Genomic DNA, 22,101 nt, shown 5'->3' on the forward strand with positions numbered 1-22,101 from the left:
TGTACAAACTGTGGTTCTCTTTGGGTTAAAGCTTTGAAGTGCGCTACATATTCCGCTAAGTATCCACATAAGGACATACTGCAAGGTAGTAGCTGTGTGTTTATCTAGAATGTTTACAGTTGGGATTACTTGTCTGTTATCTGCGCCCACTTCCAGAAGGGTTTAGTATCTGCAACATCTGTCCTTCTTTTTAATCATGTTGAAGGCCAACATTCGGATAATCTTGGCCATGCATCAATCTGACGTAGGAGTGATAAGTAAAGGAGAATGCTTATCCTTCTTTCTGTACTGAGAAAGTGCTCATGCATCTATGTTTCATTCAAACTTTTTCTCTCAAATACAATAACCCATTCTGTGCGTAATACTGAAGAATACATTGAAGCTCCCTATTTTTTGAATACAGTACCATTCTCTGTGAGCAGCAGAGTTGATGCATGCAATATGCGTGCTCGTGGAGGCACTGTAGAAGCAAGCCAAAAATAAAAGGAAGACTTGTTTCATAATGATCCAATTATAATAGCATTTTAAAAAGCAAATAAATAAATATAAAGTGAAATATATTCCTTTTTTTTTTGTGCTACCAAATACTTGAATGGCTTTTTTTTTTTTTTTTTTTTTCTTACTGAAAAAGTAATTCTCTCCTCAATTTTACACAATTCACAGTTCAGGGAATGCCAACAGGATGAAAATGGATAGCGATGTCTGCTCTGGCATCAGTAGGATTTATTCGTAAATGTGTTTACACTGTACTGCTCGTCTTGTTTCCACTGGTTTGTTTGTGTTTCTTTCTTTTACTCCTTTTTTAAAAAAAATAAAAAACAATTCATATTTTTTTTCTTTTTCCATGATTATACGATGTATACTTTGCTACAGGCTGTACACCGTATTTTCCAAATTGAAAGTGAAAATAAATACATTATAGGGTTATGAACTGAATGTGAATCATTGGAAAGTCACCAGGAAATTACAAATCTATGGCCGAAATAGTTAAACTGGAAAAATAATTTTTTTTATTTTTTTAATCCCACGATTTTGGCTTAAAATGCCACTGTAGGCACCATATCCGCTTCAGCTGATTGAAGTTGTTGTAGTGCCTGGAGCATGCGGAAGTTCACTATTTAGCAGATATACTCAGCCCTGGCACCCTGCAGCTATATACCACTTAATGCTATTACAGGTCTAGCAGTCAGTGATAGACTGAGAACATCAGCTGAGCACGCTCTGCCTCGCCATATCAAAATTGGAGGCCGGGCTGCAGGGGGCCAAACATTTCTCATAAACAGTGAATACACCTTTTATAGGTGATGCGGGTCCAGGTGCCCATGGACTCTAGGCACCATAGCCACTTCAATCAGTTTAAGTGGTTATGGCACCTACAATGTTCTCTCAATCTGTAGTGAATTACAAACAATTAATTGGTTAAATACATAATTAATTTATATATATCACTAAATGTCAAATTGTAGAGAATAACCATACTGTGACTATATTTTTGTTTTCAAAATTAGCAATTCTTGGCTAAATTTTGTAAACTGGTTTCCAACTCTAAAAATAGTTGTTAAGTGAATAATCAATTTATATATCATAGTCCTCTTTTAAAATGAGAAATGCAGAAAATTATATATATATATATATATATATTTAGCAGATATACTCAGTCCCTGCCTGGCAGCCTTCAGCTATATATATATATATATATATATATATATATATATATATATATATAGCTGAAGGCTGCCAGGCAGGGACTGAGTATATCTGCTAAATATATATATATATATATATATATATATATATATATATATATATATATAATTTTCTGCATTTCTCATTTTAAAAGAGGACTATGATATATAACTATATATATATATATAGTCACTTATTTACAGTTCCCAGTTAAGTGAATAACTTACAAATGAAAGTAAAAAAAAGTATAAATTCTATGTGAGATATACTAACTTACTTTATTTCCCTTCATCTATGCATGATGTTTGCTCTAACACACTGTAGTTACCATTCTATGCACTCAATAAGTCTTTGATGTTTAAATCAGTTTAAATTCCACTCCAACCACACAAGTGATTTAATTAACAGTTTACTAACACCAACAAAACAGCGTTAAATAATGGCATTAAATCCATTTAGTAGCTGAAGAGAACAGGGAAGGAGGAGTGAGAAACGGCTTCTAAAGATGCAAAATGAGAGAGTACTGAAAACACACATAGCACAGAGCTAATTAAATCCATACAGCAGAGAAAGGTCTGTTCATTGAACAAAAAAAATGGGTGGTGTCAAGGCAGCTTTTGGGACAAGCCCTCTGTGTTAGTAGGGAACACCCTGCAGCTAATTTTAGGAGGGGCTTTTTCTCCATTGGAGTAGTTTTCAGCTCTTGAAAGTCAGCTTGCATATTAGTAGATCTCCCTTCACATGGTCCCAGCTCCCCTAGGAAACCTATAGCACACTCAGGAGAGGCCATGCAGTACCCCAAAGAGAGATTATTATTTCTGGCAGTATGTACCTTGCTGTCAGTCCTTCTCACCTTCAGCTCGGTCCATGGATTTAACTTGGCGGAGGAGCAACTAGCAGATTACACAGGTCCAGATGGAAGCTTGTTTGGATTCTCAGTGGACTTCTACCTACCAGATGCACAGAGGTGAGTGCCAGGGGCAGGCTTTCTGTGTGTACAAAGCAGTTTGGGAGCTTGGTGTGAATCTCCTTCATCTCGCTCACTTACAGCTCTATGGCTTGTTCACATCCTCCTGTCTCCCCTACCTCCTCTTGGCAGATCAGTGTGAAAAGGCAGTGAAGTTGGAGATGTGGAACTAGTCCTCAACAGAGTTGTGTGTTTTTAATAAAAAAAAATTTCTTCTAATTTTACTTTTAACCGTTGTGTAACTTAACATTGTGTCTGTTTTCTGCCTGTTGTCCTTATGATAGAACGTTACCGTAACTGTCAATTTTCATAGTATGTTGGACTATTTTAAAGCTTTTGGTATCTATAGTGTGCATTTTTTTTATTTTATTTTTTACTATTTTAAATGTTGGTCTTTTTTGGCTGCTGTGGAAATCCTCCCGCCCCTTAAATCTGTGTTCCGTTATATCCACTCCCTTCCCTATACTAGAACTTCCCTCCAAGCCACTCTCCCCAAAACACTACCTCACTTCTCTGCCTCTACCTTTACAGCCCAGTCTCCCCCTCACTCCCCCTTCGGAAATGCAATGTCTGCACTCAGACCCATTATTATATATATTTTTATACTGTTTAAGAAGCCGCCCCCCCTTTCCTTTTCGACCATTTCTTTTTACATTTTGGCAGCCTGACTCACACACACTCATATCTTTTGTGTCTGGAAGGGAATGCTGTTCTCCCATCTGGATGATATTACCTGCTGTGGACCCAACTTCTGATTTCTTCCATCCTGAGGTGTAGCCACATTTGGGGGGATTTGAGGCTACATTGTTTTCCTGGTTTGGCAAGGGTGAAATGCGGAGAAAGTATTTTGAACTATTTTTTTTTTTTTCTTTAAATTTATTTAATGATATGGATTCTCTAAATTAAGGCACCCCCTCTCCCACCCTCTATTAATTACTAAAGCCCCTCTGGCAGTAAATGTGTAAATAGGTTAATGTATTCCAGTCTTGTTTGGGGTTTTGCTCCCCCACAGTCTTTTCAATTAAGAGCAGTCTTATCAGCCTGGAATATCTTTAGCTGGTAACAGATCTCTGCCCCTGCACTGTAACACTGTTGCAGTAATTAGTGTGTGCCCAGCCCTGCCCTCTGTGAAGGCTATAGAGCAGGACCTCTGAGGATATGAGTACATCACTCTAACAGCTCAGAGCTCACATGAGGAAAGTGAGTAATAATGTTTAACAGGACAGGGTTTCCTGAAACCGGACACGCAGCAACACTGAGGAGAATTGTATCCAGCCCCTTCAATGCACAGAAAGGAATCCCAGAGCAGTCAGACTTCTCTCATTAAAGTTCTATTCTAAAGATTCTACAGTATCAGCAGCTGCTGTCTAGAAGAGTTGCAAGGAACTCACTCAATGGATGAGGATAGTGAGAGTTGTAATTCACAATACCCAATTCCAATATATTTATGGTTATTCCTTGCTTTTATATTTATTAATACTAAGGTAACATGCATCCTGTTAAGATTTTTTTTGTTTTTATTTTATGAGAAAACTCAATACATGGCTACGATATTTTACTAATCATGTTAAAAGGCAAAGTGCCCAGATTCTTAACCAACGAGAAATGCTATTGTGCAGGCTGATAGAAACCAGTTGCCTGCACTGAAATCTAAAGCTGACTTTGCTTATTTGTTCTGCAGAGTAGTTATGCACAAGCCAAATGTATTTGAATTTCTTTTCATTTGTTATCCTGTAATGTTTCCACTGGTAGTCAATGCCAGGTATCTACTACACTTTTTGTATATGATAGTAGCTCTATAGCAAAGTTTGTCCCCAACCATAAGCCAAATATAAAAGTTGGAAAATTCAGCAACTTAAAATATCAAAACTTTTTTTTTTCTCTCTTAAATAAGAGGCACAATAAAGGGTTGTAGGTGAGAACACCCAATGGCTTTTATATTGCTGATGCCTGCAACTTTTACAATTTAGACACTCAAAGCATTTTTAGCACACATACATCTGTTATCTAATATACGTCATCATCTTCATCTGGGAGTTGTTGGTGTGTTGGTACAGCTGTTAACGCCTCTGTTAAAGCAACACAAGTTTTACAATACAAAATACAACTTAATGTTGTAAACTCCATGCCCATGTACTTACTGTACTCATCTATAATAAAATAAATCTTTATCCATTCCTATTATTGTATAATGTATTGGAGATACTTGTTACCAGTTTTTACGTGCTCTCTGGCTACTTGTGGCTCATCACATTGAATGGCATTGCTAGATTTCTGGATCTTGTGTCTCCTTACAAACTGTAAACTGTAGTTTTTTTTTAGCTCTGTCTGTGTAGACCATAGACTTATGCACGGTCTGCTGCCAGATTGTTAATCCTTTTTAAAAGAGGCTTTCCCAACTCGTGCGCTCTGACATCTTAGAACGTCATGAATCTTTTTTAAATGAGTTTATGCCTACTGGATACGTTTTTGCTAAAATCTGATACTCAAGGTTTTTTTTATTTTTTTTATTTTGTGAAGTTTTGCTCTTTCCCTTTTCTGTCATTCATTCCGTAGCAATGTTATTTTTAATCAACATTATTTATGGTATGCATGTATGAATGTTTACAGAAATAGTTCACATAGCAAAAATTACATTTTCCTCTTCCGTATTCCAAGAAAGCTATATTTAACCCCTTAAGGACACATGACGTGTGACATGTCATGATTCCCTTTTATTCCAGAAGTTTGATCCTTAAGGGGTTAAAGAGACACTCCAGGCACCCAGACCACTTCTGCCCATTGGAGTGGTCTGGGTGCCAACTCCCACTACCCTTAACCCTGCAACTGTAATTATTGCTGTTTTCATAAACTGCAATAATCTTGCAGGGTTAACTCCTCCTCTAGTGGCTGTCTAAGACAGCCACTAGAGGGCTCTTCCTGGTCTATAGCACAGGTTTTGTGCTATAGCGTCGCTGGATGTCCTCACGCTGTGTGAGGACCTCCAGCGTCGCTAAAATCCCCATAGGAAATCATTTTCAATGCTTTCCTATGGAGAGGTCTAATGCGCGTGCACTGCATTGCCGCGCATGCGCATTAGGTCTCCCCCCGCCAGCGGGCGGGATCTGTCTCCCCACCGGCTTACGTGGTGACGGGGAGGAGTGTGGGCGGATGAAGAAGCAGCGACGAGGGACATCGTCGTTGCCTCTAGTAGGTCACTGAAGGGGTTTTCACCCCTTCAGAAACCGGAGATGGGAGGGAGAGGAGACCTGCAGTGCCAGGAAAACTGATTGTTTTCCTGGCACTGGAGAGTCCCTTTAAATGTATTTATTTTTAAATTGTGTATGTGGATTCCCCCTCAAAATAGGTATATGAAAGCCAATGGAGGAAAGAAATGAAAGTGTATTTATGATAGGTATGTGTCTTAACTTCTTGATGTGATAACATTGTGGAGTAGAAGAAAATAAAGACGTTGCATGGGTGTACTCCACTCCTTGGTTTTATGTCACTTTCTACAGTGTCAATACCATCTGAGAGGCTTGAGCTTAATAGTGTCAGGAATACGAATGCGTAATACTGAAACTATAGCTGAAATAACTTTCTTTAGGCCCTTGGCTCTCTTTAAAAGGTGAGATTACTTAAATTTATTTCAGTGCCGTGCAGGTCTCTACATGGCTAGCTGACTGGCTCGCTCTGCCTCCTTGGCTGAGATCATCAATCTTCTTGATCTCAGCCAACCCAGTGCTTTTCCATTTGAAAGCATTGGGAGGCTACTGCGCACGCACAGCAAAGTGCTGCATTTATCAGCATCTACTCCTACAGCCGAATCGATTCTTCTCTATGGGGAAAGTCCAGTGTCTCTATGCAGAGCACAGTGTGCAGCACTGACCCAGGAAGCACTTCTAGTGACTGCCACTTGAGGTATTAGTAGGCTCTAGACTTTTCTCTTTAAAAAGCCTGCAGGGACATTAAGTTGTAGTTGTTCTGAATGCTATAGTGTCCCTTTTTTATATAGGCTGGTGGAGAGCGTTAATTACCAGGAACCTTGGCCAGTGCTCTCTGTAGTCCACTCAGAACTAAATTGAACCCAACTCTAGTCCTAAACTCAATCCTAGAAATCCTATGCATAACAACTTGAACCCCTCTGAAGCGTTTAATCTTCTTAAAACTAAGCACCCTATGTAATCTAACTGTGACATTAACTCCTCGCTAACCTTAAACTCTCCTTTACCATAACCACTTCTAACATTATGTGTAACCCTGCATGCATTTACACAGCTGCATACTCGCTGTACTCACAGATATATGTCAAATATGAATGGTTTTTAGGCTTGCAATGTCCAGTTAATGAATTCTTTATTTGCATGATTTTGGGCATTGGGGGGGTAGAGTCTTAAAATTCTGTGCCTGAAATGCCTCAAAAAAGCATCTACAGAACACAATCAACCTATGTTCACCCTGTATATGTTCTTTGTATGCAAGTCTCCAGACTTCAGTACTGATCTCAGGTTGGTCTAAATCAAGCCATTTAAGTGGTCTGGGTGCACTGTCCATGCCTCCTTAACCCTGCAATGTAAAGTATTGCAGTTAAAGAAAAACTGTGTCTACCAGAGAGCCACTAGAGGTACTTCCTGGCTTTTCATTGAGTTTAACTCTGAGACAACCTTGAACGTCCTCACGCTTTGCATCAAGGACATCAAGCATTTAAAAATTACCATAGGAAAGCATTTTATTTAATGAATTCCCATGGGGAATCTCTAATGCGAACACTTCGCTTGCCGCACATGCGCATTGAGTTTCTCAATCAGCGTGATGTCCAAGGAGGAGACAAACGTTTCTCAGAGCTAGAAAAGTATATTAAAACATTTTTTTTTTTTAAACCTTTAATTATTGCGTTGGGGGGCAGGAGGGAGGTGCACAGAGACAGTGGGACACTGCGTTGGCAAAACAGTTTTGTATTCATATCGCTATAGTTCCTTTAAAGTAAGAAGCCCATCTGCTTCATAAATGTAACTCATATGATTGCCATTCTTGCTTGTTCTGGTGCACAGTACTCTACTTCCACGGAAACAGCCATGGAGACCGCATTGGTAATAATTTTATTTATTTTTTTCCTCAGAGGCAGCTAGATAATGGCCTGCTTCTATTTGATTACTCTTAAAGTGCATTTTCTTGAACTTCACTAGTAAGCATAAAGGGACATTGAATCTAATTTTTGATATCCTGGGTGATGATCTTGAAAATCTGACAACAGGGCGTAAGATCACATGATGATTCTAACATTATCTCTGCAGTTGGAAATATCTACCTTCTCTGGTCTAATTTAAAAAATAAATAAAAATAAAATAATAATATAAATATATATATATATATATATATATATATATATATATTTTTTTTTTATTTTTTTTAATACTTGCTATGTGGCCGGTAGCTTAAATGTGCTTTCTCCTTGTGATGATTTGAGTTATGGCTGTCTGTTACCTTGTTTGTAGTAAATTACGTTTTGTTTATATTATACAAAGATATTTTTAGTGTCTCTTATATTGGATTATCTTGGCTTGACGTTAAGCCTATTTTGAGCCTTTTCATGTGTTGTGTGCTTTTCACATCTGTTCTCACAAAGGATGTGTATACCTTTCTTGCACTGCTGGGCACCAGATTACACATCCAGTCTTTAAATGTAGGGTACATGATATTATGTTGTGTTGGGAAAAATAAGCATCTCCTCATAAGTGAAGAGCCACAGGCTGCACAATGTAGAGTGAACAAGGCAGTTTTATTGTGGAATGAAGGACAAAACAAGGATACAACGTTTTGTCTTTGAGACCTTAATCATATACAATCATGCAGCTCATGATTCCACTGACATTATACATGGTCTGTAGAATTATCATTTTTATTAGTATAGCTCCAGCAAGTTATGTAGCGCTGTACAATGGGATGCACAACTCACCCTTTCTAAATAAGAATGAATGCCATCCGGGAGGTGATTTACACCTCTGTAAATATTACCATTAACATAAAATGTATAAGAATGACCAGGATGAAAATTGTGTGCCAAAAAAAGCTGACATACTCGCTGAGTTGGAGTATGGATGCCAGAACACGGAAATTACCCTGATTAACCATTTTCTAGTGGGGTCAATTATTAAATTAGGAATTCTCAAGAGAATTGCCATTTAGCCACAGAAGCTCACATGAAAAACACTCATCTATTTTTTTTTTTTTTTGGAACATTCTTTTTTTGACCTTATCAATTCTATCCTTTTACAGGTTTATGAAAGGAGACTCCAAGTATTTTCACTCAAACATATATTCTTAAATATACAACCATGAGGTTTTAAAAAAAATAAAAATAAAATAATAATAAAAATCTATTTTCTTTACCCTATTAGGCACTATGTCTGGCAATGTTTCAGTGGGTTAACAGAATGTTTAACCACCATGGAGAATTAAATAGACATGAACATATTATCATACTACACTCCTTACAGATGCATCTTGTTGGTTATTTCTTCCTCCACCTTGTGGGGATTTTTAAACCAGGTTATTGTTGACTCCTTTTGGATCTTTGCCAGTCTATGCTATGATATTATTATTAATAATAATAATTTTCTTTATATAGCGCCATCAGATATGGAAGGGTATTTTGAGTTACAATTTCCAGATAGGTGGTTGTTTCAGCATTTTATTGAACAGCACTATTTAGATGCAGCTGACGTTTTCTCAGTGGTGAGTAATGTGAACAATTTTTCTCACGCACGTGGGAATTTAGCCTCTATGCACGGCTGGAAGCATTTTGATTAACCATGCAATTAGTTATATATTTTTTTCTCCTCTCTCTCTTTTGAAATGCTTATCATGTTTAACTGAGGCCAGGTTACAAACCCTGTCTGGGATTAAGCTGTGGGAACTGTGTGATAAGTATCAGTTGTTGGGGCCCAGCCTTGCTGACTCTTGCATACATGTCATTCTTATTGTATTGTTGGAACTCATTGAGACACGCTCTTAAAGGGACACTATAGTCACCTGAACAACTTTAGCTTAATGAAGCAGTTTTGGTGTATAGAACATGCCCCTGCAGCCTCACTGCTCAATCCTCTGCCATTTAGGAGGTAAATCCCTTTGTTTATGAACCCTAGTCACACCTCCCTCATGTGACTTGCACAGCCTTCCATAAACACTTCCTGTTAAGAGAGCCCTATTTAGGCTTTCTTTATTGCAAGTTCTGTTTAATTAAGATTTTCTTATCCCCTGCTATGTTAATAGCTTGCTAGACCCTGCAAAAGCCTCCTGTATGTGATTAAAGTTCAATTTAGAGATTGAGATACAATTATTTAAGGTAAATTACATCTGTTTGAAAGTGAAACCAGTTTCTTTTTCATGCAGGCTCTGTCAATCATAGCCAGGGGAGGTGTGGCTAGGGCTACATAAACAGAAACAAAGTGATTTCAATCCTAAATGACAGTGAATTGAGCAGTGCAATTGCAGGTGAATGATCTATACACTAAAACTGCTTTATTTAGCTAAAGTAATTTAGGTGACTATAGTGTTCCTTTAATGAAGTAATGGTTTTTTTTTTTTTTTTTTTTTTTTTAGTTAGATTTTTGTGTCTGCGGAATGATTTTATTTGTGAAATGGGTTCGACACTTCCCTGATTTCTGAGCAAATGTCCCTAGATGCTGAGTCAAGCTCCTCCTCTGCCATCAGGAGATCGTAACGCTCATGCGTGGTGAATGCTGTGCATGCACTAGGTCTCCTACATAGGAAAGCATTAAGTTAAGGCTTTCCTATGGGGATTCTGGAAATTCTGGATCTCGTCATGCAACGCTTGAGATTGTCAAGTGTCATTTCATGGAATCATACGCTGTAAAACAGCAGGAAGCACCTCTAGTGGCTGTCTGGTAGATAACCACTAGAGGCTGTCTTAATACTCTAAAACTACAATGTTTCTTATAGTGCAGGATTAAGAGGACAGGGACACTGCACCCAGACAACTAAAATGAGATGAAGTGTTCTGGGTCCCTATAGTGTCCCTTTAATCCATCACTTAGTGGCAGACACCAGAGCATCGATTCACTGCTGTCAACCTGGCACCGCATCATAAACTTGTTTTTCTAATGCTGCATCAGTTAGCCAGCCCCTCATCTAATAAAATATATACAGTTTATTTTATTCAGTAAAGGATTTTTTTTATTTTATTTTTCATTCCATGGAATAAAGTCACCTTTTTAAAACCGTGAGTGTGCTCCATTAATTTCTCCCACTTTATATTTATATTTATATTTTTACAATTAAGTATTGCAGCAACCTGAGATGTGTTTTGTAATCTGAACACTTCAGCACATGACTTTCAATATAGTCATCAATAATCGGTTAAGTCTTAATATAATTGTCTAAGTAGCTTATTTATTGAATTTGCTATTTCAGGTTCACTTCATCCTTCTATAGTCCAAGGGCTTGTCCTCTAAACGGTTGACAACTGACTTGCAAAGCATATGACACATTTATAAAATCTTTCTCCTTACCTTCATTTGACCTAAAGGTTGCAACTCAATGTTTAGTGAATAGACCTCAAAGATAAAGCGGTGTCACTGGTACAAATTTATCCAGACTGATTCCAGAGTCAAGTGTTTTCTTAGAACTCTCCTCTCGAGTAAATACTTGGTTCTGAGCCTTTATGGAAAAGTACCTGGAATTCATCACGCAACAGGACCTTTGTTTGAAGTTTGTTGGGTACAAACAATGGAAGTCGTTTTGCCATTCCAGGCAGTAATTCCTCCTGTCTTCTTTCTGTATATATTGTAGTGCCATGATGGCTAATGTGGAGTTCCTCTAACAGCTTTAATGTCCATTCATACAATAAATTGCTTGTAAAATACCATCCACAAAGCATTTACCCTCGTAACAAGAATTTTATTGTATAGAAAATGTTGACCACATTTCCCTGGCTGTTAGAGGTATGAAATGTGGGTATTCTTTTTCTGCCAAGCAGTGATTTAGAGCTGTGACAAAATCGACTCACAAAACATGCTGGATGACTAGAGACTGTTAAACCATTACTGTAGTATTCATGTTGATGCTGCCTTTGCAATAAAGGGACACTATAGTCACCAGAATAACTACAGCGTAATGTAGTTCTGGTGAGTATAATCATTATCTGCAGGCATTTTAATCCAAACACTGCCTTTACAAAGAAAAGGCAGTGTCTACATTGCCTCATAGGGACACCTCCAAGTAGCCACTGGAGGTGCTGCCTGGGGCAGTGCTGCACTGTAGGCAGCAGTGCCGTTCAGCATCTCCACGCTCTGCATGGGGACGCTGAATTTTTCCTCATAGAGATGCATTGATTCAATGCATCTCTGAGGAGGTGCTGATTGGCTAAACGGTGTTTGGCCCTGCCCCATCCTTGCCGATTTCAGCCAATCCAATGCTTTCCCTATGCGTAAGCATTGGATTGGCTAAAAATTGGCAACTCTGATGGTCACCAAGGATGCGGATCGAGGGCGGGCCAGTGTCAGCAGACAAGAGCGGTGCTGGAAATAAAGGTGAGTTTTTACCTTTACTAAGGAAGCCACCTAATTGGTGGATTAAACAATATAGGGTCAGGAATAAATGTTTGTGTTCCTGACCCTATAGTGTTCCTTTTGTTATTTTAGTAGTTTGTTTACAGCAAAAACTACTATTGTTCAGATTTGCGTTTCCTAAACTGAGAACATGAAGACAGCAAGTGTCCCGTGATGAAATCATCAGTCTTCTTCTATAGTCTGGAACAAAAAGATATCCTTTGCTTTCTTGCTTGTACTGTCACATAGGTTAATTCAAAGATTTGAGCATTGTCCGGAATTTAAAGTTCCAGGGTAAAATAGATGAATTACCTGAAATGCACAACTATTCACTATACACTTTGTGCTGAAACTTGTTTTACACGTTGGTGAATATCTTTTTGTGTTCTGTAAGAGGAGCATCAAAAGTACAGATGGAATATAAATGTTTTTTATTCTTTTCCTCTTTAGTTCTCATTCAGCTAAGCAAGTTATATTCAGTTCGTCTGTACTTTCTTTTCTGCATTGCTGTTTTTAGTTTAGTATAGGAAGCAATCGTTAATTGTATCCACATCTTTTAGAGGAAGAGAGGGGGGCGATAACACACAGGCTGTTTGGGGGGGGGGGGGGGGTGCTTAAGTGTCTGAGGTTGATGTTGTATTGTTTGAGGGGATTGGGGTTTCAGAGTGCTGGGTGGGATATTAAATATATTATAAATATGCATATATTATATTGGCATAATGAAAAAAACTGTTCATTTATTCCTCACCTTCCTTCTGTTACCTTTTTCCAAAGGAGGAGGGTATCCTGGTTGTGTAGTGGGCTAAGTGCACTTTCTGCCTGCTTCCTCCTAGGAGCTCTGGCGTTACTGAGAGCGTTGCCATGGAAACCCGAAATACATGGCCGGCCCCCAGCTGGAGATGAATACAGCCTTTCTGTGCAATAGGCCGGTGAAGGAGAATTCCAGTGTTCTCACCAGCCCATCAAGGGACCTTGTCACGTGTTTTGGCCTCAGTCACTGAGCGTCGGCCCTGCGTTTGCCGGCCCAGCAGATCCTTTGATCTCCCTAGTCAGCCTTGGCCATCACGGCCCCCCGGGCGGTTGCCCGATGGCAAGTCCAGGCCTGTCGGACAGTGGTGGCACAACTCTGCTTATTCCGGGACACTACATTGTCCCGGAATGAGGGTGCCCGGGACCCGGGACAGACTCTCAAAAGGCGGGACTGTCCCGGGCATTCCGGGACACGTGGGAACCCTACACTCTGATCTCTGTAAAAAGCATTGAGGCTATTGCAAAATGCAATGCTGCGACTGTCTGCATCTTCTCATAGAGATGTATTCAATCAATGCATCTCTATGGGCAATGTTCAGTGTCTCCGGTGAACGCCATGCTGCACACTGTGCAGCTCTAGACTAGGAAGCACCTCTGGTGGCTGTCTGAGTGACTCTTATTAGACAGCAATGTCAACGCTGCCTTTTTTTCTCTGAAAAGACCGCATTTACATTGAAAAGCCTGCAGGCACCAGAACTACATTAAGCTGTAGTGGTTTTGGTAACTAATGTCCCTTTTAATTATATTAATGTAATGGTGTTTTGAGAAGTCTCTATGTAGGTTAAAAAGAAAATGTACTTCATCCACCAATGTCTGGGAAGATGAGTGTGTAAGTGTATAGCTGACAGACATGTTGGCCGACTCTGACTCATGACTCCTTTTATCTGTCAAAGGTCACCTATGGTTATTTGGCCTTGTGTTTCCTCGTTTATTTACATGATGTTTTAAATTTTTGTGCACATTTGGAATCCATAGAAAATTAGTCTCTATTGAAGGCTAGAGAGATTGTTATATGGATTATTATTCACTCTTTCATCTGACTTGACCTGAGGACTGGTGGTTTAAAAAAACAGAACCAATAAATCTCACAACTGCAAGTAATCACTAGTCTCAGGGTTTACACTTTGTTGGTGGTCTTAAGTAGGCTGAAATAATGACTGATTTTGATCTTTGTGAAATCATGTGATAAATGAACAAAATAAGGTTTATGCAATCTACTGTGAATTTTAAGGGAAAAAAATATTGGAAATATTTAATTTAGACACACGAGCAGCAAGTAAGAAAAGTGTTGTGGAAACCACACAAATTGAGGTTTATCCTTGTGTTATGTGTTGACTAGAAATTAAAGGAAAATTCCAATGGAACTTTTATTGTAACATTTCATTAAAGGGACACTGTAGGCTCCCACACCACTTCAGCTCATTGCGATTTTCTGGGTGCTGTGTCCCTTTTTCACTTAGTGCTGCAATGTTTACAATAAGTCTACCAGACAGCTTCCGGAATCCAAATGGACTTTTGGACCGTTATCGGACTCTGGATGTCCTCTCGCTCTGCATGAGGACCTCCAGTGTCGGATTTTCCCCATAGGAAAGCATTAGACCCCGCTCATTGTGGGATGGAGGAGGGGGCAGAGCTTCGACCCAGAGCCGAGGGACATCGGTGCTGGGAGAATGTAAGTAAATAAAGAGGGGGGGGGGGGAAGAGGGGCAGAGGGATCCGGGCACTACAGTGCCCCTTTAAATATACCCTCAATGAAAACAATCATGTATTTAATTATAATTTTTTTTCCATTGAGGTAGATCTAAAAAACGCTTGCAAAACAAGATCTCTTATTTTTACAAGCCCCACCCCTCCTTCTAACCCTGCCCAGCCTCGCTGTGACTGTCCAATCACAAACTCACAAGGCAGGTGCTCTGGACAATTGCTGTATCTTGAGTTTAGCTCCAATGAACTAAGCAAACCAGGAAGTAACTGGAACTGTTGTCTGGTTGAAATTTCTTTTGAATAATGGCACGACTTCTTTTAGTAATGGCACGATTACCACTACAATATACTTTAGTAATTAACATAATTAGACTGCCCCTTTAAACTAGGAGTGTAATCAAGAGTACCCAATATTTATACCAGTAAGAGAATTTACCAATCACCTGATTTTAGTAAAAAAATATGGATTTACAGATGTATCAGAATCCTGTTCCAAAATGGTACATGTTCAGTCTCAATTTTAGGTTTTTTAATTGTCCAGGTTACTTGAATTCACCCTGGTGTCTAAATGAAAAACAAACTGCAGGTGTGAGAATCTTAGGGGGAATCGAACTACTCGTGTGAAGAGGGTTACGAAATTGTTTTGCTATTTTTTTTCTTAATTTGTAACAATACACAGAAAGCACACATTTTACGCTAGGTCTGCCAACCAAGCAAATGACTACCTTTTTCTTTTTAACCACAGAAATCCTGGTCACGTTCTCCACTTTGTAATCGCTACAGAACCAGCTCACATTTCAGTTGTGCGTGTATCCCAAAGGAATCTGTATTTGTTGCGGTTTGTTTTAATCAAGTGAGACAACATAAAGGGTTTCTAACAAAGTTCAACAAATGCACATAAAATTAATTGCATATCTACCTGCCAAGAGTTGAGCAAGAGCTTTTGATTTCACATATTAGGGCTTGCTAACTTGTGTTGCTGTCAATCAATATGAGAGATCCCTTTCTTAGAGAGAATCATTCTTTATGATCTTAGTCAGTAGATTCTTTCCAAGCAAAACATCTGAAATTTGGGGTTTTTTTTTTTTACTTCTAGACCTTAAACTGTTCCCTGTATGGTTTGCTTATATTCTCTTTTTCTGTCTGCAAACACTTAATAAAATGTTTAGCCTTTTCCAGCCTGTGTGTGTGGATAATCTAAATAAATTCTTTTTAAGGACACGTTTAGTTAAAGTAATGCACACGAGATTTTTTTTTTTTTTTTTCCACATAAGAAATGGCTTGGGAAAACTCCTGGAATAGGACTCAAAATAAATGTCATTGGCATGTGTTTTTGTATGGTTTTTAATGTTGAATTTTCAAATCCTTTGTTATAGTAGGCAGGTCCAATTAAGTATCTCCCCTATCTTCTAAAATCTGCTCTGGTTTGTCAACCTCTCCCATTTCGAGTAGGTGATAAAATTGCGGTTATACAAATATAAAGTATCATTGCGCATGTTAAAAGTTGTGGTTCCTAAAACATGTCCAGATGGCTTCCATGTTTTTAAAATCATTACAGTTTAGGAACCTTGTCCTACTACCTTGTGTTCCGACCAGCTGTTGTCTGTTGATCTGCTCATTACTCAGAGATTCCAATGTATTGTTTTTTTTTTTTTAAATGTTGTAGTTTTATATAATACCTTCCAAAAGAAGAATGGTTAATATTTTCTTGCACGGATTAATCAAGTTGGCAAGTTGATGGCACAATGTGTTCTGAAATACCAAGGTATGGGTGAGACCGAAAAGCGGCTATAAAAAGCTGTGTAAGTACACCCAGACACATGGAGGAGATGAGGATTTATTGTGTCTGCAAATTCCATATGTCGCTCTGTCAGTAGCAGTGTTATCCAAAAGTTCAGTGTATAGAATGTGAGTTTCCAAAAGGAGGGTAAACTCATAGCTATTATTCATGTAAATGGGCTGATTAAATGCGCTGGCATTACACAGACTTTATTTGGGAACATTCCACCACCAACATCCTGTCTCGCTCTAGTGGACGTTAGAAATATATGCTGTGTGAAGTAGTGATTGTGTGTCGGATGAAATGTGGATGACTGCTTCCTATAATTAAATACTTGTAGACTATATATTTGGCAATGATGGTCCACCATTTGCTGACTATTGCTTGATGCTCAGTGGTTGTATCCAACATTTTAACAGAAAGAGAAGGTGGTGAATGACCGTAGACACTCCTTCAACTTAAATGCTTTTGCTATTTTAGCCGTGACCTTTTCTGAGAATTCTATAATATCAAAGACCTGTTGTCTTTTGATGCATGTGTGTTTAAAGCTGTGAATTTAGGGAAGGGACACTTCCTTTTTAAGTAGTGCAGTGGTATGTTTTTGGTGATTTCCCCCCAACCCTGGACTTAACATTTTCTTAGAGTAATATATTTCCTGACTGAAAAGTACCTCCCTGCATCAACTGCATCCATATGTATATAATTACACACCACTCTATAGTGTTCTTATTTAATGGTGGGTGCAAACTGGAGCAGTATCTGCCTGCTAATGCTTCATTTTGTGGCATGTATATAGTGCCTGCTCCTATAGTAAAGACTGCTAGGGATTTTTAATCTATATTAAAGGGACACTATAGTCACCTGAACAACTTTAGCTTAATGAAGCGGTTTTGGTGTATAGAACATGCCCCTGCAGCCTCACTGCTCAATCCTCTGCCATTTAGGAGTTAAATCCCTTTGTTTATGAACCCTAGTCACACCTCCCCTGCATGTGACTTGCACAGCCTTCCATAAACACTTCCTGTAAAGAGAGCCCTATTTAGGCTTTCTTTATTGCAAGTTCTGTTTAATTAAGATTCTTATCCCCCTGCTATGTTAATAGCTTGCTAGACCCTGCAAGAGCCTCCTGTATGTGATTAAAGTTCAAGTTAGAGATTGAGATACAATTATTTAAGGTAAATTACATCTGTTTGAAAGTGAAACCAGTTTTTTTTTCCCAGGGGAGGTGTGGCTAGGGCTGCATAAACAGAAACAAAGTGATTTAACTCCTAAATTACAGTGAATTGAGCAGTGCAATTGCAGGGGAATGATCTATACACTAAAACTGCTTTATTTAGCTAAAGTAAGTTAGGTGACTATAGTGTTCCTTTAAAAGGCCATTAAAGGTCAATTTAAGTCAACCATTCCACTTCATGTAAGTAAAGTGCTTTGACTGCAGTGGTCTTGTCAATTTTACTATTGAAGGTAAAAAATTGTTTTTTGTTTTTTTTTGTTTTGCATAAGTAGCTGTGTTTTACATTGAACCTTTTGTGTCACTTTACCCCACTCCCTCTAGCATGGAAGCTCATGGAGCAGGGCCCCCCTTTTATTTTTTTAATACCAAAGTGGATTGACAGAAAGGGTCCTTCTAATCTGTTTTTGCTTTGTGTTTTTTTTTTTTTTTGTTTTTTTTTTTGTGGTTGGTTTGTTTTTCTTGACTTTAGACTTTAAAGCAGGGATATTATATATATATATATATATATATATATATATATATATATATATATATATATATATATATATTTTCTATTTTTAATTTTCAGTGCAAATTGAGTAGACCTCAAGAAAATCATTGTAAAAAGTTTGACACCAGTAATGGTAAGGTTGTAGTTTACATAAATTGACAGCACTGAGAGAGTTACAATGAAAGTAACTTGTGGCCTTCCTGTTAATGTTTTTCTCATACAACAACACTTGGGCATTTCCTGTGTAAATGACAGGATGTAAACTTTGTGACAAAATTCCAGCACTACCTGGCCATATCCTGGGAACTTTCACTGCTCTAGTCAGACTAGGCACATAAATGTCTTCAATTTTGTTTTAAAAAAATTAAAAACTTGTCATAAACACACTAAAAAATGCTTCTCTCATCACACTGAAATGTAACTCTGCATGATAAGTGGTAAGTGTAAAACATCATGTAAGTGTAAACATGCGTGACCGTTACAATATTTTAAAACTATGCTTACATTTATTGTGTGTATATTTTGTTTGTATTTTTTTTTTGTGGAAATAAAAAGCTTGATACATGGTAAAAAGCACAGACTTATAAATAAGAGCTGTAGGAACAGATTGCCTATACAGTTTTGTTATGCAAAAAACATCTGTGGTAACAAATGTGTCCTATGGCATTCTGCCTTAAAAAATGTAAAATGCAGTCCTCTACTAATTCTCCTTGACCTCTGTGAAGTAATACTGACTGCTTCTGTATTTTGTTCATTTACATAGGTATTTGTAACCCAGCTGTTGCTGGCTCCTATTATAACCAATCATTCTATTTTTTTGGTAAAGATACTTTTTTTTTGTTTGATGTAACCCTTGCCGGTGTTGCCCCCCTCCTTGCCCTTTATGTTTAAAAATAATGTAAATCGTATATGCAATCTTGTGCCAAGGCTAAAACGGAGGGGCGTCCTGGAAGACAGGATGGTAGGACGACTTGGGCAGCATGGAGTGGACAGTGTTGCTGTTTTTGTCACCAGTATGCTGTGTGTGCTTACGACACTCCTTTTTATGCATAGAAATCACATTAGCCATCAGAAAACACTCTCTCTGGGCTAATGATGCTGCTAGAGGTGGAGTTATTTTATTATTGACTTGCTGCGCATGCAGACTCAAATAACTGAAGTGGTCATGGTGCTTGGAGTAGTCCTTAAACCAGGAGGTGTAGTTGTGGTGCACTTGGGCCTCTGTGCAGAGCTCTGTTTTGGTCTAGTTTTGACAAAATTAATCTGGGCAATTGCACCTATAGAATCTAGGCAACATGGCCACTAAACTGAGCTGCAAATGTTATTTTTCTTTGTGTTGCTTCAACTCTGATTTTTCAACCTTATCTAATTTTTCCAAGGGTCTTGGTCTGAAATGCATCCTTTGATACCATGCTCATCCTGCCCCCCCCCCTCCACATGCTCTCTGTAGCATGTGCTGCTTAGTTATTGACATTAATATATCTTCCACAACCAACAGTCTGTTATTTCATTTTGCCGTCTCTTTCACTTCTCACATTCAGACCCATACACTTTTCTAAAGTTACATCAAAAATATTGCTCAAATCTGACAATTACTAGTTCAGAGATTTTGCAAAAAGTTCTGTCACCCAACTACTGTAGCCTTGTTACTCTGACAGCTCTCTGATTGAACTATGGTCTATTCATTCATCATTACTCTTTGTTGATCCACTTTCCAGCATTTTTCATTGGCTCTTTATCCCATAGCAAATTCCATACAGTTGCCAAGCTTCCACAAGTGCTCACACAATTCTGACAAAACGAGGACTGTTGAAAACCATTCTTCGTGGGAACCATATCTGTACTGTGCCTTGATTCACTTTCTAATTTTGTAAAAAGGCAAAAACAAAGCCCCAAAACACTAAAGTTGGTGCATTGGCTTGGATTTACATAGTCAAAATTGTTCCGAGTTTAAATAGTCTATTAATCCTATCATTAAATTTTAGTAATTGAGTATGTAGATGGTGCCATAAAGGTGGGTTGTTTATATTCATTGCTTTGTGGAAACGATGGACAAAGACAAGGTTATTTTTTCCTTATAGGTGAGTTCTGGAACATGTTTACTCTGTCAAAATACAATGGAATGAATCTACTACTATAAAGAATTGCAGGTTGCAGTCAGTACTGCTCGCTGTAGGTCTGTTGCATCATAATGGATTTTGTAATTACATTTAAGAATTTAGGGGGTCCTTGTATATCTTTTTTTTTTTTTTTCTCGAATTGTTTGTAACAGAATTTGTCCTTGAGATTACAATGGTTAACAATTTCAATTTGTAATAATTATACCGCCGTCTCTTTATTCTCTGTAAAATAATTCTTTTGTGAAAGCTTTTCCGTTCCATGATTACACCATGCCTCCAGACTTCAATAACATCAGTTTTAATTGTTTGGTTTCTTGGCAGGTGTATCATTTAACCCAGGCAAGCCAGTGTTGTGTAGGCCTTTTCAATTAAATGCATAGCAAATTTAAATGGTCTGCTATTTGTTTGTGCCTTGGAGCTATGAATGTGGGGGGGGGGGGGGAAATAAATAAATAAATCACTTTTCTATTGGCATCAATTACATTTTATGAATATTTATATTTTCTTGGAATTTATGCATGGGGATTTTAAAGGGACAGTTTAGGGATTGTAACAACTTCTAAATGAAGTTGTTATGGTGCAAGGAGGCCCCAGGGCTTACTCTTACCGTCAGGGGTTTAATGCCTAAGTGAGCCTCCAGCACCGATCCTCAGAACACCAGATGGTCTTCTTGCAGAAGTGCCGCTGGGTGCTGTTCAGATCAGTGACTCCCCATTCGTAAAAAGGGCTTTAAAAAGGTTTGCTTCTTTCAAGCCAGTTTTATGATTGGGGAGTCTCTAGCTGAGAGCGTCGGCTGTCCACTCTCAGCCAATTGGCAATGCTCGGTGGCACTCTGCACCATCTGAAACTAATTTCCGAAGCTTGATGCCGGGGGAAGAGGGGCTCTGAGGACTGTTGCTAAAAGCTTACTTTGGGGTTAAATTGTTGAACTAGTGGCTAGTGTGCATCTGTAACAAAACGCCATTCTGTGGTAATCAGATGGGCTCTATGACCATCTGATAGAAATAGTTTTTATACGGCTGTAAGTGCCTCTAGAGGCTGTCAGTGTTAACTACTAGTGCAGGGGTGGGCAACTGTCGGCACTCGGATGTTGTGGGCCACACATCCGTAATGCTTTCAAAGCATCAGGGGAGATGTAGTCCCCAACATCTGGAACTCTGAAGGTTGCCTACCCATGCACTAAAGGCATTTAAACCCTGCAATGAAGAGACAATGTTTTACATCGCAGTGTTAAAACTAGAGTAATATGCCAACCAGACCACTTTTTATTGAAATAAATTGGTACGGGTGGAGATAGCATCCCTTTAATATTATTTAATTCATCGCATAAGTAATACTCTGGTGTTTTGTATATGTGATTGGGTAAAACTACAAGTGACCATATATTTATGATGTGAACATGTTTGACCCACCTTATGTCATGCTTCTTTCATATCCTCATCTGGTGTTTCTCTTTTTGACCCTACTTGGTTTCTCTGGTCACGCTTCAACCTCCATTTATTCCCTCTCCCCACCAGTGAATCCATAACACACACCTTTACTGTACTGGTCACTCCTGCAGTCCTTTGGTTATTATTCTACTTGATAGTAACATTTTGTGCATTTCTTTTCATTTACTTTTATTTTTATTTATGTATACATTTACTGATTTATAAGTAAAGCTCTCTAGATCAAATGGTTAATGTCAAAGTGGCTAAAAGTCATTCTCAGAATTTATGATCTCACCCTATCAGTGGAACAAGCCGGAAGCTGTGGCATAATT

General features: G+C 38.4%; 1 protein-coding gene across 1 annotated transcript in view; it reads left to right on the forward strand.

Annotated features, from left to right (window-relative positions):
- Positions 1-2,394: 2,394 nt before the first annotated feature.
- Positions 2,395-22,101, forward strand: part of ITGA5 (integrin subunit alpha 5) — a 79,461-nt gene continuing 59,754 nt past the window's right edge. Inside the window, exon 1 of the mRNA XM_063428412.1 lies at positions 2,395-2,653. Coding sequence (XP_063284482.1) covers positions 2,475-2,653 — 179 coding nt within the window. The 5' untranslated portion in view covers positions 2,395-2,474. The remainder of the gene's footprint in view (positions 2,654-22,101) is intronic.

Source organism: Pelobates fuscus, chromosome 1 (assembly GCF_036172605.1).
Source record: "Pelobates fuscus isolate aPelFus1 chromosome 1, aPelFus1.pri, whole genome shotgun sequence".
Taxonomy (NCBI): Eukaryota; Metazoa; Chordata; class Amphibia; order Anura; family Pelobatidae; genus Pelobates; species Pelobates fuscus.